Raw genomic sequence first — 22,221 nt, 5'->3', positions numbered from 1 at the left:
AGCCAAATATATAGAATTTGAATTAAGAAAATAGACATAAAATGTAAAAATGAATGCATTGTTTATTCTAAAAAAAATTATTTTTACCAAACAGTGATACCAATGTGCCGTTGAAATGCTCACATCAGATTTTTATTGGCCATAAGATAAATGGGTGGTGCTCTAGTGTCAGGGAAGTTTTTGATATCTTTAATATTGTGCATGAGAAATGTAAAGGAATTGGAATGCATTAGATTAGGGTGGTTTATGTTTTGTGCTGGGAGTTACCATCCTGTCTCTGGCATTGGGATGAGATGGACCTTGAGACAGAAGGTTTCTCGTTTGCCTGTTGGCAGTAACATTGGACCAAGAAGCTCCTCTGTTGACAGATCTATGTTGTAATAGACTCATATATTCAAGAATTCAAAATTCAGCCATCTTTCACCAACCATCTGTGCAGAGGGTTTTTCTTCATCATCTAGTTTTAAACCAGAAGTGGTCCTCACAACCATAGAAAGACTTGTACATACTGGCTCATGGTAACATTTCATTAACTTTTTGCTTCCCTGGAAGTTCATACCCAGAACTGAGAAACCAGGTGAAACTATGAAGAATAAAGCAGCTGATGAGTTATTTCTGGTGACTAATGGTGAGTGAAATGATTCATATGTGACTCTGTTAAACAAAAGGATTAAGATTAATGTCTCAAAAACTCAGATCAGGTCAGGTAGACACAGCTTCCCAAACTGTCTGCACTCCCTGTAAATATTTAACAAATGAACTTCATCTTCTGTTTGTAATGTTACACACACACACAGACACACACACACACACACACACACACACACACACACACACACACACACACACACACACACACACACACACACACACACACACACACACAGGGCAATGTCCTGACAAATAATCTCTCCGGGAAAACAAAATCCCTGTCAGACTGTTTTCATCTCTTCTCTTCTCTTCGTCAAAATGGCGGACGAAGGAAATTCAAGCTCTTTTGTTGCCACATTTGACAAACTGATTTGTGAAGATGACTCCGGCACAGATGAGAACCCTCTCTACTCAAGCCAAGACAAACAGCAAGGTAGAGTAAATGAAAATGAACTAACATCTTGGTGCATCAACAAGAACCTGTGATATTAGTGCCATAGAGGTAAAATAGGGCTGGAAACCCAGTACTGCACTCATTTCTATGTCATTCTTTATGTGTCCTTATTTTGTCAGTAAGGGATAAAGTCCTTCACCTTAGTCATCTGTCTGCATATGTCTGATCTTGATCCACCAATCCTCTGTGTAGTGTCCATGTCCATGTCGAGGCATGAATCCAGTCAGAATCCTTACAGGCTGCTCACAGTGATCCTGGCAGTGATGGCTGTCATTCTCCTGGCCATTGACATTGGCCTGGGAGTCTATTGTAAGTCACCTCTCATCGACTTTGTTTCAATCTGCAGCAGGAAACAGCACCAACATACACACAATATTTCATTCACCTGTAGCAGTAGAGTGACTACAGCTGGTGAACATGCAGTATTTTCAGCCAGATATTTTCCTCAGGAGTTGAGGAAACAAACCTCAGCTCAGAGGAAACTGAATATCTTACTTATATACTGCTGAATGCTGATTTTGTTCAGTGTCTTCTTACAGTTGTTGGCCGAAATAAATCCTGGTTACTTATGACTTGTTTGAAGCTTGAACTTCAAATACAGACATCAAGCATGAAGAGATGAGAATGAAGTTTGATGATTCAATCTATTTAGAAAAAAAATGCCTGATCACCTTTTCATTCATACTGCACAGCAGGCCAGTATAAGTGGTAAGAAGATGATTATAATTCTTTTCAACTAAAACCTCTGTAACCTTATGTCCTCACCACCTCCAGACAACCAACTCACTGGTGGGCAGCAAACAATAAAAGACATCGACAGTGAGTTGGCCAAACTGCAGGCTGGTTACAATGCTGCGATCCAAAAAAGGATCGATGCCAAGAAGCAGCTGGACAGAGAACTCGGTGAGCAGCAGCGACTCAAGTGGGATCTTGAACATCAGACCAAAAGATCCAAAGACTACGAGAATCAGATTCACAGAATTCAAGATGAAATCTCAGAGTTGAAATCCATCATACCCCTACTCAGTGAGAGCTTTTCTGTATTTATTTATCAGTTTATCAAATCCCTGATTATTTGCAACTTACATAACACACCATGTTGTCATTTCCAGGCATGAGTTGCAGACACTGTAACCCGGGATGGACGTTCCTGCACCTTAGGTGTTACTACATTACTTTCTATGACCTCCCTAAAAAAAGACCGTGGAAAGACGCCAGACAGTTCTGCCAGAAGTTGGGAGGCGACTTGGCAGTGATAGACACCCCAGAAAAAACCGTAAGATTCAACATGTAGTCGGACGAAACCTGCATTTCCATGTTTGCAATAATAATTTTTACTCCACTTTATATTTTCTTTTTTTGGGCAGTAAAACAGCACTGTGTTGTATGGGTCTAAATAAAATAAATGAATGTGTGTGTATGTGTGTATCACCGGTGTTGTCAGGTGTCATTAACTAAATTGATAAAAAGTCATCATGATCCCGCGAGATCAATATACCAGGGTGCCTACTGGATCGGACTGAGCGATGTGGATGAGGAGAACACTTGGAAATGGCCGGATGGAAGAAGACTGACTGAGTCGTAAGAGTTGAATAACGTGATTTTCAGTGTTAGAAATGGTTGTGAGAGCACATTTACATATTTATACAACTTAAAATGAATAAATGATCACTAATGTGTTTGAATACAAAGTGAGCAGATATTACGGCTCAATAACCCGTCATTTGTTTCAGATACTGGAACGACGACGAGCCCAACAATAAGTACAATGAGGATTGTGGAGCTACGTATCCCAGGGACAACCCCTTTAAGGCCTGGAACGACGCTCAATGCAATGACAACATGAAATGGATTTGTGAAATGGAACCACATGACATAAGTTAATGTAACTTTTTTTCAAGGTTTAATTCAAGTGTAATTGTTTGAAAGAACAACTAACTGCACCTTAAAGACCTTCACACATCTTCCAAATTGTTCCTTTTATTGTCGCGTCAACATTTTGTTGAGAATACAAAATAGCAAGAGAGGTTTTGAAATACACACCTGAGTTAAGAAATGAACTATGAAATGTAAGTTACTTATTTTACTGTAATAAATAAAATCTTTACTTTATCTATGTACACGTATGTTACCACTATACAGATCTGGGCACAAGTTTAAAAGATTATCAGGACAATATCCTCCCACATGTCATATGATGTGGGATATTATTAAATATAGTTCTTGCAGAGCGGCATGTGGAGAGTTATCTAACAGTAAGTTGTTAAATTAATCTTGAAATGCCACAGACATGATAAAAACCACATAGGCTACATCCACACTAATATGTTATTGTTTTAATTTACATCCACATCAGCATTTTAGCTCCGTATCAGTAATAATCTCCAATCATACTAACACACCTAAAAACACACGCTAGTGACCATTCATTGAAACAGAGGATTTCTTTTCTCGGACTGATGATGATGAGTTGGAACTGTTACTGAACGTAAGTGTTTTGTAACGTTTTGTCTTCACCACTGGTAGCTGAGTTGCGTCATTATTTCTAAATGTCTACATTTTTGCCCGTCTATACTGCAACGTGTAGGTCACCAGTGTACCACATACAGAGACAAACAACCATTGACTCCCTTATGACAAAGAAATGTAATTGAGACTTGATATTTGACATCTTTATGATATATAGCCCATCATAAATAAAAAGAAAACACAAATAAAGCCAAATATATAGAATTTGAATTAAGAAAATAGACATAAAATGTAAAAATTAATGTTCATCTTTTCTGCATTGTTTATTCTGTCAAATTTTATTTTTACCAAACAGTGATACCAATGTGCCGTTGAAATACTCACATCAGATTTTTATTGGCCATACGATAAATGGGTGGTGCTCTAGTGTCTGGGAATTTTTTGATATCTTTAATATTGTGCATGAGAAATGTAAAGGAATTGGAATGCATTAGATTAGGGTGGTTTATGTTTTGTGCTGGGAGTTACCATCCTGTCTCTGGCATTGGGATGAGATGGACCTTGAGACAGAAGGTTTCTCGTTTGCCTGTTGGCAGTAACATTGGACCAAGAATCTCCTCTGTCGACAGATCTATGTTGTAATAAACTCATATATTCAAGTGAGAACAACTGAGGCTCACCAAGTAAATAATTTTATTCACCACTGTGAGCACCGATTAAAAATTCAGCCATCTTTCACCAACCATCTGTGCAGAGGGTTTTTCTTCATCATCTAGTTTTAAACCAGAAGTGGTCCTCACAACCATAGAAAGACTTGTACATACTGGCTCATGGTAACATTTCATGAACTTTTGCTTCCCTGGAAGTTCATACCCAGAACTGAGAAACCAGGTGAAACTATGAAGAATAAAGCAGCTGATGAGTTATTTCTGGTGACTAATGGTGAGTGAAATGATTCATATGTGACTCTGTTAAACAAAAGGATTAAGATTAATGTCTCAAAAACTCAGATCAGGTCAGGTAGACATAGCTTCTCAAATTGTCTGCACTCCCTGTAAATATTTAACAAATGAACTTCATCTTCTGTTTGTAATGTTACACACACACAGACACACACACACACACACACACACACACACACACACACACACACACAACACACACACACACACACACACACACACACACACACACACACACACACACACACACAGGCAATGTCCTGACAAATAATCTCTCCGGGAAAAAAATCCCTGTCAGACTGTTTTCATCTCTCTCTTCTCTTCGAAAATGGCGGACGAAGGAAATTCAAGCTTTTTTTGCCACATTTGACAAACTGATTTGTGAAGATGACTCTGGCACAGATGAGAACCTCTCTACTCAAGCAAGGACAAACAGCAAGGTAGAGTAAATGAAAATGAACTAACATCTTGGTGCATCAACAAGAACCTGTGATATTAGTGCCATAGAGGTAAAATAGGGCTGGAAACCCAGTACTGCACTCATTTCTATGTCATTCTTTATGTGTCCTTATTTTGTCAGTAAGTGATAAAGTCCTCACCTTAGTCATCTGTCTGCATATGTCTGATCTTGATCCACCAATCCTCTGTGTAGTGTCCATGTCCATGCCGAGGCATGAATCCAGTCAGAATCCTTACAGGCTGCTCACAGTGATCCTGGCAGTGATGGCTGTCATTCTCCTGGCCATTGACATTGGCCTGGGAGTCTATTGTAAGTCACCTCTCATCGACTTTGTTTCAATCTGCAGCAGGAAACAGCACTAACACACCAAACATTTCTGCTCACCAGCTGTAGTCAGACAGTGACTACAGCTGGTGAACATGCAGTATTTTGCAGCCAGATATTTTCCTCAGGAGTTGAGGGAGAACAAACCTCAGCTCAGAGGAAACTGAATATCTTACTTATATACTGCTGAATGCTGATTTTGTTCAGTGTCTTCTTACAGTTGTTGGCCGAAATAAATCCTGGTTACTTATGACTTGTTTGAAGCTTGAACTTCAAATACAGACATCAAGCATGAAGAGATGAGAATGAAGTTTGATGATTCAATCTATTTAGAAAAAAAATGCCTGATCACCTTTTCATTCATACTGCACAGCAGGCCAGTATAAGTGGTAAGAAGATGATTATAATTCTTTTCAACTAAAACCTCTGTAACGTTATGTCCTCACCACCTCCAGACAACCAACTCACTGGTGGGCAGCAAACAATAAAAGACATCCAGAGTGAGGTGGCCAAACTGCAGGATGGTTACAATGCTGCGATCCAAAAAAGGATCGATGCCAAGAAGCAGCTGGACAGAGAACTCGGTGAGCAGCAGCGACTCAAGTGGGATCTTGAACATCAGACCAAAAGATCCAAAGACTACGAGAATCAGATTCACAGAATTCAAGATGAAATCTCAGAGTTGAAATCCATCATACCACTATTCAGTGAGAGCTTTTCTGTATTTATTTATCAGTTTATCAAATCCCTGATTATTTGCGACTTACATAACACACCATGTTGTCATTTCCAGGCATGGGTTGCAGACACTGTAACCCGGGATGGACGTTCCTGCACCTTAGGTGTTACTACTTTCCTTTCTCTGTAACCCTTACACATAGACCGTGGAAAGAAGCCAGACAGTTCTGCAAGAAGTTGGGAGGCGACTTGGCAGTGATAGACACCCCAGAAAAAACCGTAAGATTCAACATGTAGTCAGACGAAACCTGCATTTCCATGTTTGCAATAATAATTTTTACTACACTTTATATTTTCTTTTTTTGGGCAGTAAAACAGCACTGTGTTGTATGGGTCTAAATAAAATAAATTAAAGGGGACATAGCATGCCCATTTTACCACAAGTTGATATGATTCCTTGGGGTCTTAATGAAATGTCTGTAACATACTTTGGTCAAAATACCACAAGGATCATTTAAAACAGCACCCTTTTTACCCTGTATAAAACAGCCCTCCACCGAGTGACCTGTTTTGAGTGCCTGTTCCTTTAAATGCTAATGAGCCAGCTCCCCCCTCCCCCCTCTCCCCCATGATTTTAAACGATATAAATTACATATTTTATATGATATAAATTATCAAATATGCATCCCATACTTTGTATTCCCCTTCTGTTGTCCTGGAGTTTTAATTTTCCCAATCAAATAATTAATGTCCCCCTCCCATCACTACAAGCACACAAGCAGACAGACAGAGAGAAGAGAGAGGGGTGGGAGCTATGAACATCATTTACCCTCGAACCCCGACATTCAACGGGTACAACAACAAGCGGAGAAAGCAGAATCGCGGGCTGACCTTATATATACAGTCTATGGGGCTGACCAGCGGAGAAATGCACGTCCCGTGAACAGCCAGGCGGCTGCGCTTGAGAACGGCGCTGCGCTGCCTCGCAGCTGCGCTTCCGCGTCCGGTGTACCCCGTAACAGTGGGGGGGGGTGTGACAGTGGTACAGTAGCGCTGAACACTGCGGAAGTCTTCCACACTGTTGGCTGTGTGGCGCTGACACAAATTCCAGCTCACGCATGGGAGAGCGAGCGGTCGCGCCCGAGCAACTGCTGCAGCCTCCCAGTCCCAACGATCCAGACAAATGCCACATGTGAGTGAATCGCGGGCTGACCAGCGGAGAAATGCTCGTCCCGTGTGAACAGCCAGGCGGCTGCGTGCTTGGGAACGGCGCTGCGCTGCCTCGCAGCCTCGCAGCATCCGGTGTAAACACGGCATGACGGGGGGTGGGCCAAGACCATGTAGGGAGACTTCCAGTTCCTTGTTACGACACAAAACCCAGGAAGCTCAATTGAGTCGCTCAAGCATGACGTTTCTGACTTAGAGGAACCATAACAAAACGTGCGAGTGTTTTTTTCCCAGAGTTTTTGTGTTGGTAGACATGCCAGATACCCACATTAACCTGTAGAAGCACTAACAAAGTGGAATTTGCATGCTATGTCCCCTTTAATGTGTGTGTATGTGTGTATCACCGGTGTTGTCAGGTGTCCATAACTAAATTGATAAATAGTCATCATGATCCCACGAGATTCACAACCGGGGGTGGCTTCTGGATCGGACTGAGCGATGTGGATGAGGAGAACACTTGGAAATGGCTGGATGGAAGAAGACTGGCTGAGTCGTAAGAGTTGAATAACGTGATTTTCAGTGTTAGAAATGGTTGTGAGAGCACATTTACATATTTATACAACTTAAAATGAATAAATGATCACTAATGTGTTTGAATACAAAGTGAGCAGATATTACGGCTCAATAACCCGTCATTTGTTTCAGATACTGGAACGACGGCGAGCCCAACGATCACCGCAATGAGGATTGTGGAGCTACGTATCCCAGGAACAACCCCTTTAAGGCCTGGAACGACGCTCCATGCAATAACTACCTGAAATGGATTTGTGAAATGGAACCACATGACATAAGTTAATGTAACTTTTTTAAAAGGTTTAATTCAAGTGTAATTGTTTGAAAGAACAACTAACTGTACCTTAAAGACCTTCACACATCTTCCAAATTGTTCCTTTTATTGTCGCGTCAATATTTTGTTGAGAATACAAAATAGCAAGAGAGGTTATGAAATACACACCTGAGTTAAGAAATGAACTATAAAATGTAAGATACTTATTTTACTGTAATAAATAAAATCTTTACTTTATCTATGTACACGTATGTTACCACTATACAGATCTGGGCACAAGTTTAAAAGTTTATCAGGACAATATCCTCCCACATGTCATATGATGTGGGATATTATTAAATATAGTTCTTGCAGAGCGGCATGTGGAGAGTTATCTAACAGTAAGTTGTTAAATTAATCTTGAAATGCCACAGACATGATAAAAACCACATAGGCTACATCCACACTAATATGTTATTGTTTCAATTTACATCCACATCAGCATTTTAGCTCCGTATCAGTAATAATCTCCAATCATACTAACACACCTAAAAACACACGCTAGTGACCATTCATTGAAACAGAGGATTTCTTTTCTCGGACTGATGATGATGAGTTGGAACTGTTACTGAACATAAGTGTTTTGTAACGTTTTGTCTTCACCACTGGTAGCTGAGTTGCGTCATCATTTCTAAATGTCTACATTTTTGCCCGTCTATACTGCAACGTGTAGGTCACCAGTGTACCACATACAGAGACAAACAACCATTGACTCCCTTATGACAAAGAAATGTAATTGAGACTTGATATTTGACATCTTTATGATATATAGCCCATCACAAATAAAAAGAAAACACAAATAAAGCCAAATATATAGAATTTGAATTAAGAAAATAAACATAACATGTAAAAATGAATGTTCATCTTTTCTGCATTGTTCATTCTGTAAGATTATATTTTTACCAAACAGTGATACCAATGTGCCGTTGAAATACTCACATCAGATTTTTATTGGCCATATGATAAATGAGTGGTGCTCTAGTGTCGGGGAATTTTTTGATATTTTTAATATTGTGCATGAGAAACGTAAAGGAATTGGAATGCATTAGATTAGGGTGGTTTATGTTTTGTGCTGGGAGTTACCATCCTGTCTCTGGCATTGGGATGAGATGGACCTTGAGACAGAAGGTTTCTCGTTTGCCTGTTGGCAGTAACATTAGACCAAGAATCTCCTCTGTCGACAGATCTATGTTGTAATAAACTCATATATTCAAGTGAGAACAACTGAGGCTCACCAAGTAAGTCATTTTATTCACCACTCTGAGCACCGATTAAAAATTCAGCCGTCTTTCCACCACCAACCATCTGTGCAGAGGTTTTTCTTCATCATCTAGTTTTAAACCAGAAGTGGTCCTCACAACCATAGAAAGACTTGTACACACTGGCTCATGGTAACATTTCATGAACTTTTGCTTCCCTGGAAGTTCATACCCAGAACTGAGAAACCAGGTGAAACTATGAAGAATAAAGCAGCTGATGAGTTATTTCTGGTGACTAATGGTAAGTGAAATGATTCATATGTGACTCTGTTAAACAAAAGGATTAAGATTAATGTCTCAAAACTCAGATCAGGTCAGGGAGACACAGCTTCTTAAATTGTCTGCACTCTCTGTAAATATTTAACAAATGAACTTCATCTTCTGTTTGTAATGTTGTGAACACACACACAAAGACACACACACACACACACACACACACACACACACACACACACACACACACACACACACACACACACACACACACACACACACACAGGGCAATGTCCTGACAAATAATCTCTCCGGGGAAAAAAAATCCCTGTCAGACTGTTTTCATCTCTTCTCTTCTCTTCGTCAAAATGGCGGACGAAGGAAATTCAAGCTTTTTTGTTGCCACATTTGACAAACTGATTTGTGAAGATGACTCCGGCACAGATGAGAACCCTCTCTACTCAAGCAAGGACAAACAGCAAGGTAGAGTAAATGAAAAATGAACTAACATCTTGGTGCATCAACAAGAACCTGTGATATTAGTGCCATAGAGGTAAAATAGGGCTGGAAACCCAGTACTGCACTCATTTCTATGTCATTCTTTATGTGTCCTTATTTTGTCAGTAAGTGATAAAGTCCTCACCTTAGTCATCTGTCTGCATATGTCTGATCTTGATCCACCAATCCTCTGTGTAGTGTCCATGTCCATGCCGAGGCATGAATCCAGTCAGAATCCTTACAGGCTGCTCACAGTGATCCTGGCAGTGATGGCTGTCATTCTCCTGGCCATTGACATTGGCCTGGGAGTCTATTGTAAGTCACCTCTCATCGACTTTGTTTCAATCTGCAGCAGGAAACAGCACCAACACACCAAAATACTCCCTGTTCACCAGCTGTAGTCAGACAGTGACTACAGCTGGTGAACATCGTATTTGCAGCCAGATATTTTCCTCAGGAGTTGAGGGAGAACAAACCACAGCTCAGAGGAAACTGAATATCTTACTTATATACTGCTGAATGCTGATTTTGTTCAGTGTTTTCTTACAGTTGTTGGCCGAAATAAATCCTGGTTACTTATGACTTGTTTGAAGCTTGAACTTCAAATACAGACATCAAGCATGAAGAGATGAGAATGATGTTTGATGATTCAATCTATTCAGAAAAAAAATGCCTGATCACCTTTTCATTCATACTGCACAGCAGGCCAGTATAAGTGGTAAGAAGATGATTATAATTCTTTTCAACTAAAACCTCTGTAACCTTATGTCCTCACCACCTCCAGACAACCAACTCACTGGTGGGCAGCAAACAATAAAAGACATCGACAGTGAGTTGGCCAAACTGCAGGATGGTTACAATGCTGCGATCCAAAAAAGGATCGATGCCAAGAAGCAGCTGGACAGAGAACTCGGTGAGCAGCAGCGACTCAAGTGGGATCTTGAACATCAGACCAAAAGTTCCAAAGACTACGAGAATCAGATTCACAGAATTCAAGATGAAATCTCAGAGTTGAAATCCATCATACCCCTACTCAGTGAGAGCTTTTCTGTATTTATTTATCAGTTTATCAAATCCCTGATTATTTGCAACTTACATAACACACCATGTTGTCATTTCCAGGCATGAGTTGCAGACACTGTAACCCGAGATGGACGTTCCTGCACCTTAGGTGTTACTACATTCCTTTCTATGACCTCCCTAAAAGAAGACCGTGGAAAGACGCCAGACAGTTCTGCCAGAAGTTGGGAGGCGACTTGGCAGTGATAGACACCTCAGAAAAAACCGTAAGATTCGACATTTAGTCGGATGAAACCTGCATTTCCATGTTTGCAATAATAATTTTTACTCCACTTTATATTTTCTTTTTTTGGTCAGTAAAACAGCACTGTGTTGTATGGGTCTAAATAAAATAAATTAATGTGTGTGTATGTGTGTATCGTTGTCAGGAGTCATTAACTAAATTGATAAAAAGTCATCATGATCCCGCGAGATCAATATACCAGGGTGGCTTCTGGATCGGACTGAGCGATGTGGAAGAGGAGAACACTTGGAAATGGCTGGATGGAAGAAGACTGACTGAGTCGTAAGAGTTGAATATTGTCATTTTCAGTGTTAGAAATAGTTGTGAGAGCACATTTAGATATTTATACAACTTAAAATGAATAAATGATCACTAATGTGTTTGAATACAAAGTGAGCAGATATTACGGCTCAATAACCCGTCATTTGTTTCAGATACTGGAACGACGGCGAGCCCAACGATCACCGCAATGAGGATTGTGGAGCTACGTATCCCAGGGACAACCCCTTTAAGGCCTGGAACGACGCTCAATGCAATAACTACCTGAAATGGATTTGTGAAATGGAACCACATGACATGAGTTAATGTAACTTTTTTTCAAGGTTTAATTCAAGTGTAATTGTTTGAAAGAACAACTAACTGCACCTTAAAGACCTTCACACATCTTCCAAATTGTTCCTTTTATTGTCGCGTCAACATTTTGTTGAGAATACAAAATAGCAAGAGAGGTTTTGAAATACACACCTGAGTTAAGAAATGAACTATAAAATGTAAGTTACTTATTTTACTGTAATAAATAAAATCTTTACTTTATCTATGTACACGTGTGTTACCACTATACAGATCTGGGCACAAGTTTAAAAGATTATCAGGACAATATCCTCCCACATGTCATATGATGTGTGATATTATTAAATATAGTTCTTGCAGAGCGGCATGTGGAGAGTTATCTAACAGTAAGTTGTTCAATTAATCTTGAAATGCCACAGACATGATAAAAACCACATAGGCTACATCCACACTAATATGTTATTGTTTTAATTTACATCCACATCAGCATTTTAGCTCCGTATCAGTAATAATCTCCAATCATACTAACACACCTAAAAACACACGCTAGTGACCATTCATTGAAACAGAGGATTTCTTTTCTCGGACTGATGATGATGAGTTGGAACTGTTACTGAACGTAAGTGTTTTGTAACGTTTTGTCTTCACCACTGGTAGCTGAGTTGCGTCATTATTTCTAAATGTCTACATTTTTGCCCGTCTATACTGCAACGTGTAGGTCACCAGTGTACCACATACAGAGACAAACAACCATTGACTCCCTTATGACAAAGAAATGTAATTGAGACTTGATATTTGACATCTTTATGATATATAGCCTATCATAAATAAAAAGAAAACACAAATAAAGCCAAATATGTAGAATTTGAATTAAGAAAATAAACATAACATGTAAAAATGAATGTTCATGTTTTCTGCATTGTTTATTCTGTAAGATTATATTTTACCAAACAGTGATACCAATGTGCCGTTGAAATGCTCACATCAGATTTTTGGCCATATGATAAATGAGTGGTGCTCTAGTGTCGGGGAATTTTTTGATATCTTTAATATTGTGCATGAGAAACGTAAAGGAATTGGAATGCATTAGATTAGGGTGGTTTATGTTTTGTGCTGGGAGTTACCATCCTGTCTCTGGCATTGGGATGAGATGGACCTTGAGACAGAAGGTTTCTCGTTTGCCTGTTGGCAGTAACATTGGACCAAGAATCTCCTCTGTCGACAGATCTATGTTGTAATAAACTCATATATTCAAGTGAGAACAACTGAGGCTCACCAAGTAAGTCATTTTATTCACCACTCTGAGCACCGATTAAAAATTCAGCCGTCTTTCACCAACCATCTGTGCAGAGGGTTTTTCTTCATCATCTAGTTTTAAACCAGAAGTGGTCCTCACAACCATAGAAAGACTTGTACACACTGGCTCGTGGTAACATTTCATGAACTTTTTGCTTCCCTGGAAGTTCATACCCAGAACTGAGAAACCAGGTGAAACTATGAAGAATAAAGTAGCTGATGAGTTATTTCTGGTGACTAATGGTAAGTGAAATGATTCATATGTGACTCTGTTAAACAAAAGGATTAAGATTAATGTCTCAAAAACTCAGATCAGGTCAGGTAGACACAGCTTCTCAAATTGTCTGCACTCTCTGTAAATATTTAACAAATGAACTTCATCTTCTGTTTGTAATGTTGCGCGAACACACACACGCACACACACACACACACACACACACACACACACACACACACACACACACACACACACACACACACACACACACACCACACACACACAGGGCAATGTCCTGACAAATAATCTCTCCGGAAAACAAAATCCCTGTCAGACTGTTTTCATCTCTTCTCTTCTCTTCGTCAAAATGGCATACGAAGGAAATTCAAGCTCTTTTGTTGCCACATTTGACAAACTGATTTGTGAAGATGACTCCGGCACAGATGAGAACCCTCTCTACTCAAGCCAAGACAAACAGCAAGGTAGAGTAAATGAAAAATGAACTAACATCTTGGTGCATCAACAAGAACCTGTGATATTAGTGCCATAGAGGTAAAATAGGGCTGGAAACCCAGTACTGCACTCATTTCTATGTCATTCTTTATGTGTCCTTATTTTGTCAGTAAGTGATAAAGTCCTTCACCTTAGTCATCTGTCTGCATATGTCTGATCTTGATCCACCAATCCTCTGTGTAGTGTCCATGTCCATGCCGAGGCATGAATCCAGTCAGAATCCTTACAGGCTGCTCACAGTGATCCTGGCAGTGATGGCTGTCATTCTCCTGGCCATTGACATTGGCCTGGGAGTCTATTGTAAGTCACCTCTCATCGACTTTGTTTCAATCTGCAGCAGGAAACAGCACCAACACACCAAAATACTCCCTGTTCACCAGCTGTAGTCAGACAGTGACTACAGCTGGTGAACATGCAGTATTTTGCAGCCAGATATTTTCCTCAGGAGTTGAGGGAGAACAAACCTCAGCTCAGAGGAAACTGAATATCTTACTTATATACTGCTGAATGCTGATTTTGTTCAGTGTCTTCTTACAGTTGTTGGCCGAAATAAATCCTGGTTACTTATGACTTGTTTGAAGCTTGAACTTCAAATACAGACATCAAGCATGAAGAGATGAGAATGAAGTTTGATGATTCAATCTATTTTGAAAAAAATGCCCGATCACCTTTTCATTCATACTGCACAGCAGGCCAGTATAAGTGGTAAGAAGATGATTATAATTCTTTTCAACTAAAACCTCTGTAACGTTATGTCCTCACCACCTCCAGACAACCAACTCACTGGTGGGCAGCAAACAATAAAAGACATCCACAGTGAGGTGGCCAAACTGCAGGATGGTTACAATGCTGCGATCCAAGAAAGGATCGATGCCAAGAAGCAGCTGGACAGAGAACTCGGTGAGCAGCAGCGACTCAAGTGGGAGCTTGAACATCAGACCAAAAGATCCAAAGACTACGAGAAGCAGATTCACAGAATTGAAGATGAAATCTCAGAATTGAAATCCATCATACCCCTACTCAGTGAGAGCTTTTCTGTATTTATTTATCAATTTATCAAATCCCTGATTATTTGCGACTTACATAACACACCATGTTGTCATTTCCAGGCATGGGTTGCAGACACTGTAACCCGGGATGGACGTTCCTGCACCTTAGGTGTTACTACTTTCCTTTCTCTGTAACCCTTAAACAAAGATCGTGGAATGACGCCAGACAGTTCTGCAAGAAGTTGGGAGGCGACTTGGCAGTGATAGACACCTCAGAAAAAACCGTAAGATTCGACATTTAGTCGGACGAAACCTGCATTTCCATGTTTGCAATAATAATTTTTACTACACTTTATATTTTCTTTTTTTGGTCAGTAAAACAGCACTGTGTTGTATGGGTCTAAATAAAATAAATTAATGTGTGTGTATGTGTGTATCGTTGTCAGGTGTCATTAACTAAATTGATAAATAGTCATACTGATCCCTCGAGATCCATATCCGAGAATGGCTTCTGGTTCGGACTGAGCGATGTGGATGAGGAGAACACTTGGAAATGGCCGGATGGAAGAATACTGGCTGAGTCGTAAGTGTTGAATATTGTCATTTTCAGTGTTAGAAATGGTTGTGAGAGCACATTTACATATTTATACAACTTAAAATGAATAAATAATCAATAATGTGTTTGAATACAAAGTGAGCAGATATTATGGCTCAATAACCCGTCATTTGTTTCAGATACTGGAACGAAGGCGAGCCCAACGATCAATACAATGAGGATTGTGGAGCTACGTATCCCAGGGACAACCCCTTTAAGGCCTGGAACGACGCTCCATGCAATTACAACCTGAAATGGATTTGTGAAATGGAACCACATGACATGAGTTAATGTAACTTTTTTTCAAGTGTAATTGTTTGAAAGAACAACTAACTGCACCTTAAAGACCTTCACACATCTTCCAAATTGTTCCTTTTATTGTCGCATCAATATTTTGTTGAGAATACAAAATAGCAAGAGAGGTTATGAAATACACACCTGAGTTAAGAAATGAACTATAAAATGTAAGATACTTATTTTACTGTAATAAATAAAATCTTTACTTTATCTATGTACACGTGTGTTACCACTATACAGATCTGGGCACAAGTTTAAAAGATTATCAGGACAATATCCTCCCACATGTCATATGATGTGGGATATTATTAAATATAGTTCTTGCAGAGCGGCATGTGGAGAGTTATCTAACAGTAATGTTGTGCCATAATGCATTAAACGTGATACCATAAAATGGTGTGCCTTTCGGCATTCAATAAATTTGGTTATCAAAATAAAATATTAAATATTAATGTTTTATTATTAATATTAAATAATAACTTTAATTGATTAAAGTTACCTCGGGGCACCACCCTTCAAAGGAAGGGAAAAGATAGCCAATTTATTGAATTAAGTCTCATAAAGGTTCTAACTACAAATTTGGAACTCTGATTAACAATTAAATTAATAACTATAACCAAAATGACCATATAGATAGTTAGCTAAGTTGAAGGATATGGAGTTCTTGACAGTGTAGAGGTTGGCAAAATTCACTTATGCAACATTAATGAAAAACATTTGTGAAAGAAAACATTTATTATGAATATAATAAAGTATAAAAACACAAATTACTAACGGTCTAATTGCTAAACAAAGATAGGTATGTGTGTATACATGTGTGTGTGCCTGTGTGAGTCAGCGTGCTTTCAAGATGGTGGCTGGCCAAAGAGATAACACCCTTCCCCCACCTATTGGAATGTTTACGACCTGTAGAGCTAATGAGGTGAAGAGTTATGCGTGTGTCTGTGTGTGTGCCAAATTAGAGAAAGTTACTAGATTGGATGCAACGAAAGACTGTGAAGAGCATAACAGACTAACATTACTTTCTCAATAACTTGTACCCAAAGTATCACAACACCACAAATCAAACTTATAAACATCACACAGAATCGAATAAACAGTCTTGCTTAGCCTAGTATAATTATTAAGCCCAGTTGTGTTACCCGTACGCGGAAAGGGAAAAGAAGTTGCTGTGCAGTTCGCAGTTTTGTGTCGTCTTGCTGGTTTCTGTTGAGCTGTGTAGCTCAGTTGCTGGTTGAAGTTTTCAAGCAGGACATCGAGTCGCTGCTTGAAGGGTTGGTAGAGCTTGGAGGGCGAGGAGGTTTCCTTGGTGAGATGAGCTGGAAGCTGCACCTTTGTGCTCCTCTCGAAGAGTTGGATGGGAAGCTAAGATGTGAGCTGGAGAAGAGGCTCAACAGCCTTCCCTCCTGTGGAAGGATCGTAGGAAGAGGCAGGAAGAGGCTCGACAGCCTTCTCTCCGTTGAGGGAGTGTAGAAAGAGACAGAGGAGGGGGAAACCTGGCTTTATATTGGCCCGGTGACCTCACAGGTCATGGGGTCCAGAGTGACCAATGGGAGTTGAAACCTGTGTCCCTGGGGGTCACACCTCTGATGCCCCCTGGGAGACTGAGTTCCTTGCTCTGGTTTTTGATGGCCCCTGGGAGACTGAGTCTTGGAGGAACATGCGGCTTCAGGCTTTGACTGAACATGTAGGCCGAAGTGTGGTTTCACAAAGAACCATGGCCCAACAGTAAGTTGTTAAATTAATCTTGAAATTCCACAGACATGATAAAAACCACATAGGCTACATCCACACTAATATGTTATTGTTTTAATTTACATCCACATCAGCATTTTAGCTCCGTATCAGTAATAATCTCCAATCATACTAACACACCTAAAAACACACGCTAGTGACCATTCATTGATAGAGAGGATTTCTTTTCTCGGACTGATGATGATGAGTTGGAACTGTTACTGAACGTAAGTGTTTTGTAACGTTTTGTCTTCACCACTGGTAGCTGAGTTGCGTCATCATTTCTAAATGTCTACATTTTTGCCCATCTATACTGCAACGTGTAGGTCACCAGTGTACCACATACAGAGACAAACAACCATTGACTCCCTTATGACAAAGAAATGTAATTGAGACTTGATATTTGACATCTTTATTATATATAGCCCATCATAAATAAAAAGAAAACACAAATAAAGCCAAATATATAGAATTTGAATTAAGAAAATAGACATAACATGTAAAAATGAATGTTCATGTTTTCTGCATTGTTTATTCTGTAAGATTATATTTTTACCAAACAGTGATACCAATGTGCCGTTGAAATACTCACATCAGATTTTTATTGGCCATACGATAAATGAGTGGTGCTCTAGTGTCTGGGAAGTTTTTGATATCTTTAATATTGTGCATGAGAAACGTAAAGGAATTGGAATGCATTAGATTAGGGTGGTTTATGTTTTGTGCTGGGAGTTACCATCCTGTCTCTGGCATTGGGATGAGATGAACCTTGAGACAGAAGGTTTCTCGTTTGCCTGTTGGCAGTAACATTGGACCAAGAATCTCCTCTGTCGACAGATCTATGTTGTAATAAACTCATATATTCAAGTGAGAACAACTGAGGCTCACCAAGTAAATAATTTTATTCACCACTCTGAGCACCGATTAAAAATTCAGCCGTCTTTCACCAACCATCTGTGCAGAGGGTTTTTCTTCATCATCTAGTTTTAAACCAGAAGTGGTCCTCACAACCATAGAAAGACTTGTACACACTGGCTCATGGTAACATTTCATGAACTTTTTGCTTCCCTGGAAGTTCATACCCAGAACTGAGAAACCAGGTGAAACTATGAAGAATAAAGTAGCTGATGAGTTATTTCTGGTGACTAATGGTGAGTGAAATGATTCATATGTGACTCTGTTAAACAAAATGATTAAGATTAATGTCTCAAAAACTCAGATCAGGTCAGGTAGACACAGCTTCTCAAATTGTCTGCACTCCCTGTAAATATTTAACAAATGAACTTAATTTTCTGTTTGTAATGTTGCGCGCGCACACACACACACACACACACCACACACACACACACACACACACACACACACACACACACACACACACACACACACACACACACACACACACACACACAGGGCAATGTCCTGACAAATAATCTCTCCGGGGGAAAAAACAATCCGTTTTCATCTCTTCTCTTCTCTTCGTCAAAATGGCGGACGAAGGAAATTCAAGCTCTTTTGTTGCCACATTTGACAAACTGATTTGTGAAGATGACTCCGGCACAGATGAGAACCCTCTCTACTCAAGCCAAGACAAACAGCAAGGTAGAGTAAATGAAAAATGAACTAACATCTTGGTGCATCAACAAGAACCTGTGATATTAGTGCCATAGAGGTAAAATAGGGCTGGAAACCCAGTACTGCACTCATTTCTATGTCATTCTTTATGTGTCCTTATTTTGTCAGTAAGTGATAAAGTCCTCACCTTAGTCATCTGTCTGCATATGTCTGATCTTGATCCACCAATCCTCTGTGTAGTGTCCATGTCCATGTCGAGGCATGAATCCAGTCAGAATCCTTACAGGCTGCTCACAGTGATCCTGGCAGTGATGGCTGTCATTCTCCTGGCCATTGACATTGGCCTGGGAGTCTATTGTAAGTCACCTCTCATCGACTTTGTTTCAATCTGCAGCAGGAAACAGCACCAACACACCAAATACTCCTGTTCACCAGCTGTAGTCAGACAGTGACTACAGCTGGTGAACATGCATTATTTTGCAGCCAGATATTTTCCTCAGGAGTTGAGGGAACAAACCTCAGCTCAGAGGAAACTGAATATCTTACTTATATACTGCTGAATGCTGATTTTGTTCAGTGTCTTCTTACAGTTGTTGGCCGAAATAAATCCTGGTTACTTATGACTTGTTTGAAGCTTGAACTTCAAATACAGACATCAAGCATGAAGAGATGAGAATGAAGTTTGATGATTCAATTTATTTAGAAAAAAAATGCCTGATCACCTTTTTCATTCATACTGCACAGCAGGCCAGTATAAGTGGTAAGAAGATGATTATAATTCTTTTCAACTAAAACCTCTGTAACGTTATGTCCTCACCACCTCCAGACAACCAACTCACTGGTGGGCAGCAAACAATAAAAGACATCCAGAGTGAGGTGGCCAAACTGCAGGATGGTTACAATGCTGCGATCCAAGAAAGGATCGATGCCAAGAAGCAGCTGGACAGAGAACTCGGTGAGCAGCAGCAAATCAAGTGGGAGCTTGAACATCAGACCAAAAGATCCAAAGACTACGAGAAGCAGATTCACAGAATTGAAGATGAAGTCTCAGAGTTGAAATCCATCATACCACTATTCAGTGAGAGCTTTTCTGTATTTATTTATCAGTTTATCAAATCCCTGATTATTTGCAACTTACATAACACAACATGTTGTCATTTCCAGGCATGGGTTGCAGACACTGCAACGCGGGATGGACGTTCCTGCACCTTAGGTGTTACTACTTTCCTTTCTCTGTAACCCTTAAACAAAGATCGTGGAAAGACGCCAGACAGTTCTGCCAGAAGTTGGGAGGCGACTTGGCAGTGATAGACACCCCAGAAAAAACCGTAAGATTCAACATGTAGTCAGACGAAACCTGCATTTCCATGTTTGCAATAATAATTTTTACTACACTTTATATTTTCTTTTTTTTTGGTCAGTAAAACAGCACTGTGTTGTATGGGTCTAAACAAAATAAATTAATGTGTGTGTATGTGTGTATCACCGGTGTTGTCAGGTGTCTATAACTAAATTGATAAATAGTCATAATGATCCCTGGAGATCCATATCCGAGAATGGATTCTGGTTCGGACTGAGCGATGTGGATGAGGAGAACACTTGGAAATGGCCGGATGGAAGAAGACTGACTGAGTCGTAAGAGTTGAATATTATGATTTTCAGTGTTAGAAATGGTTGTGAGAGCACATTTACATATTTATACAACTTAAAATGAATAAATGATCACTAATGTGTTTGAATACAAAGTGAGCAGATATTACGGCTCAATAACCCGTCATTTGTTTCAGATACTGGAACGACGACGAGCCCAACAATAAGTACAATGAGGATTGTGGAGCTACGTATCCCAGGGACAACCCCTTTAAGGCCTGGAACGACGCTCCATGCAATGAGTACCTGAAATGGATTTGTGAAATGGAACCACATGATATGAGTTAATGTAACTTTTTTAAAAGGTTTAATTCAAGTGTAATTGTTTGAAAGAACAACTAACTGCACCTTAAAGACCTTCACACATCTTCCAAATTGTTCCTTTTATTGTCGCGTCAATATTTTGTTGAGAATACAAAATAGCAAGAAAGGTTTTGAAATACACACCTGAGTTAAGAAATGAACTATAAAATGTAAGTTACTTATTTTACTGTAATAAATAAAATCTTTACTTTATCTATGTACACCTGTGTTACCACTATACAGATCTGGTCACAAGTTTAAAAGTTTATCAGGACAATATCCTCCCACATGTCATATGATGTGGGATATTATTAAATATAGTTCTTGCAGAGCGGCATGTGGAGAGTTATCTAACAGTAAGTTGTTAAATTAATCTTGAAATTCCACAGACATGATAACAACCACATAGGCTACATCCACACCAATATGTTATTGTTTCAATTTACATCCACATCAGCATTTTAGCTCCGTATCAGTAATAATCTCCAATCATACTAACACACCTAAAAACACACGCTAGTGACCATTCATTGATAGAGAGGATTTCTTTTCTCGGACTGATGATGATGAGTTGGAACTGTTACTGAACGTAAGTGTTTTGGAACGTTTTGTCTTCAACACTGGTAGCTGAGTTGCGTCATTATTTCTAAATGTCTACATTTTTGCCCGTCTATACTGCAACGTGTAGGTCACCAGTGTACCACATACAGAGACAAACAACCATTGACTCCCTTATGACAAAGAAATGTAATTGAGACTTGATATTTGACATCTTTATGATATATAGCCTATCATAAATAAAAAGAAAACACAAATAAAGCCAAATATGTAGAATTTGAATTAAGAAAATAAACATAACATGTAAAAATGAATGTTCATGTTTTCTGCATTGTTTATTCTGTAAGATTATATTTTTACCAAACAGTGATACCAATGTGCCGTTGAAATGCTCACATCAGATTTTTATTGGCCATACGATAAATGAGTGGTGCTCTAGTGTCGGGGAATTTTTTGATATCTTTAATATTGTGCATGAGAAACGTAAAGGAATTGGAATGCATTAGATTAGGGTGGTTTATGTTTTGTGCTGGGAGTTACCATCCTGTCTCTGGCATTGGGATGAGATGAACCTTGAGACAGAAGGTTTCTCGTTTGCCT

At 39.5% G+C, this 22,221-nt stretch overlaps 4 protein-coding genes and 1 pseudogene across 4 annotated transcripts; all 5 read left to right on the top strand.

The window, feature by feature from the left end:
* The first annotated feature begins 922 nt into the window (after nucleotides 1-922).
* LOC118116792 (C-type lectin domain family 4 member M-like) lies at nucleotides 923-3,072 on the top strand. Its single transcript, XM_035168664.2, has 6 exons — nucleotides 923-1,084; nucleotides 1,298-1,414; nucleotides 1,880-2,131; nucleotides 2,218-2,381; nucleotides 2,550-2,686; nucleotides 2,839-3,072. Exons 1-6 carry the CDS (start codon nucleotides 970-972, stop codon nucleotides 2,987-2,989), a joined length of 936 nt encoding a protein of 311 aa, XP_035024555.2. The 5' UTR covers nucleotides 923-969; the 3' UTR covers nucleotides 2,990-3,072.
* Nucleotides 925-21,131, top strand: LOC118116796 (C-type lectin domain family 4 member M). The gene is made up of 7 exons (XM_035168667.2): nucleotides 925-969; nucleotides 19,023-19,137; nucleotides 19,351-19,467; nucleotides 19,937-20,188; nucleotides 20,275-20,438; nucleotides 20,609-20,745; nucleotides 20,898-21,131. The coding sequence occupies exons 2-7, from the start codon at nucleotides 19,023-19,025 to the stop codon at nucleotides 21,046-21,048; spliced, it is 936 nt and encodes a 311-aa protein (XP_035024558.1). The 5' UTR covers nucleotides 925-969; the 3' UTR covers nucleotides 21,049-21,131.
* Nucleotides 4,568-15,866, top strand: LOC118116798 (annotated as a pseudogene).
* Nucleotides 9,849-12,137, top strand: LOC118116797 (CD209 antigen-like). The gene is made up of 6 exons (XM_035168668.2): nucleotides 9,849-10,006; nucleotides 10,220-10,336; nucleotides 10,806-11,057; nucleotides 11,144-11,307; nucleotides 11,470-11,606; nucleotides 11,759-12,137. Exons 1-6 carry the CDS (start codon nucleotides 9,892-9,894, stop codon nucleotides 11,907-11,909), a joined length of 936 nt encoding a protein of 311 aa, XP_035024559.2. The 5' UTR covers nucleotides 9,849-9,891; the 3' UTR covers nucleotides 11,910-12,137.
* Nucleotides 13,727-15,866, top strand: LOC118116791 (C-type lectin domain family 4 member M-like). The gene is made up of 6 exons (XM_035168663.2): nucleotides 13,727-13,889; nucleotides 14,104-14,220; nucleotides 14,692-14,943; nucleotides 15,030-15,193; nucleotides 15,356-15,492; nucleotides 15,645-15,866. The coding sequence occupies exons 1-6, from the start codon at nucleotides 13,775-13,777 to the stop codon at nucleotides 15,793-15,795; spliced, it is 936 nt and encodes a 311-aa protein (XP_035024554.1). The 5' UTR covers nucleotides 13,727-13,774; the 3' UTR covers nucleotides 15,796-15,866.
* Nucleotides 21,132-22,221: the final 1,090 nt, after the last annotated feature.

The sequence above is a fragment of the Hippoglossus stenolepis genome, chromosome 10, assembly GCF_022539355.2.
Source record: "Hippoglossus stenolepis isolate QCI-W04-F060 chromosome 10, HSTE1.2, whole genome shotgun sequence".
NCBI classification, from domain to species: domain Eukaryota; kingdom Metazoa; phylum Chordata; class Actinopteri; order Pleuronectiformes; family Pleuronectidae; genus Hippoglossus; species Hippoglossus stenolepis.
Note: the sequence above shows the minus strand (reverse complement) of the source record. Positions and strands in the feature narration are given on the sequence as shown.

Bases quoted from the DNA above. Each gene is read 5' to 3' on its own strand.
- LOC118116792 (XM_035168664.2), top strand. From the start codon at position 970: ATGGCGGACGAAGGAAATTCAAGCTCTTTTGTTGCCACATTTGACAAA. The intron at 2,382-2,549 runs GTAAGATTCAAC...CGGTGTTGTCAG, and splicing joins TAGACACCCCAGAAAAAACC to GTGTCATTAACTAAATTGAT. The intron at 2,687-2,838 runs GTAAGAGTTGAA...CATTTGTTTCAG, and splicing joins GGAAGAAGACTGACTGAGTC to ATACTGGAACGACGACGAGC.
- LOC118116797 (XM_035168668.2), top strand. From the start codon at position 9,892: ATGGCGGACGAAGGAAATTCAAGCTTTTTTGTTGCCACATTTGACAAA. The intron at 10,337-10,805 runs GTAAGTCACCTC...CACCACCTCCAG, and splicing joins CATTGGCCTGGGAGTCTATT to ACAACCAACTCACTGGTGGG. The intron at 11,058-11,143 runs GTGAGAGCTTTT...TGTCATTTCCAG, and splicing joins ATCCATCATACCCCTACTCA to GCATGAGTTGCAGACACTGT.
- LOC118116791 (XM_035168663.2), top strand. From the start codon at position 13,775: ATGGCATACGAAGGAAATTCAAGCTCTTTTGTTGCCACATTTGACAAA. The intron at 14,944-15,029 runs GTGAGAGCTTTT...TGTCATTTCCAG, and splicing joins ATCCATCATACCCCTACTCA to GCATGGGTTGCAGACACTGT. The intron at 15,194-15,355 runs GTAAGATTCGAC...TATCGTTGTCAG, and splicing joins TAGACACCTCAGAAAAAACC to GTGTCATTAACTAAATTGAT.
- LOC118116796 (XM_035168667.2), top strand. From the start codon at position 19,023: ATGGCGGACGAAGGAAATTCAAGCTCTTTTGTTGCCACATTTGACAAA. The intron at 19,468-19,936 runs GTAAGTCACCTC...CACCACCTCCAG, and splicing joins CATTGGCCTGGGAGTCTATT to ACAACCAACTCACTGGTGGG. The intron at 20,189-20,274 runs GTGAGAGCTTTT...TGTCATTTCCAG, and splicing joins ATCCATCATACCACTATTCA to GCATGGGTTGCAGACACTGC.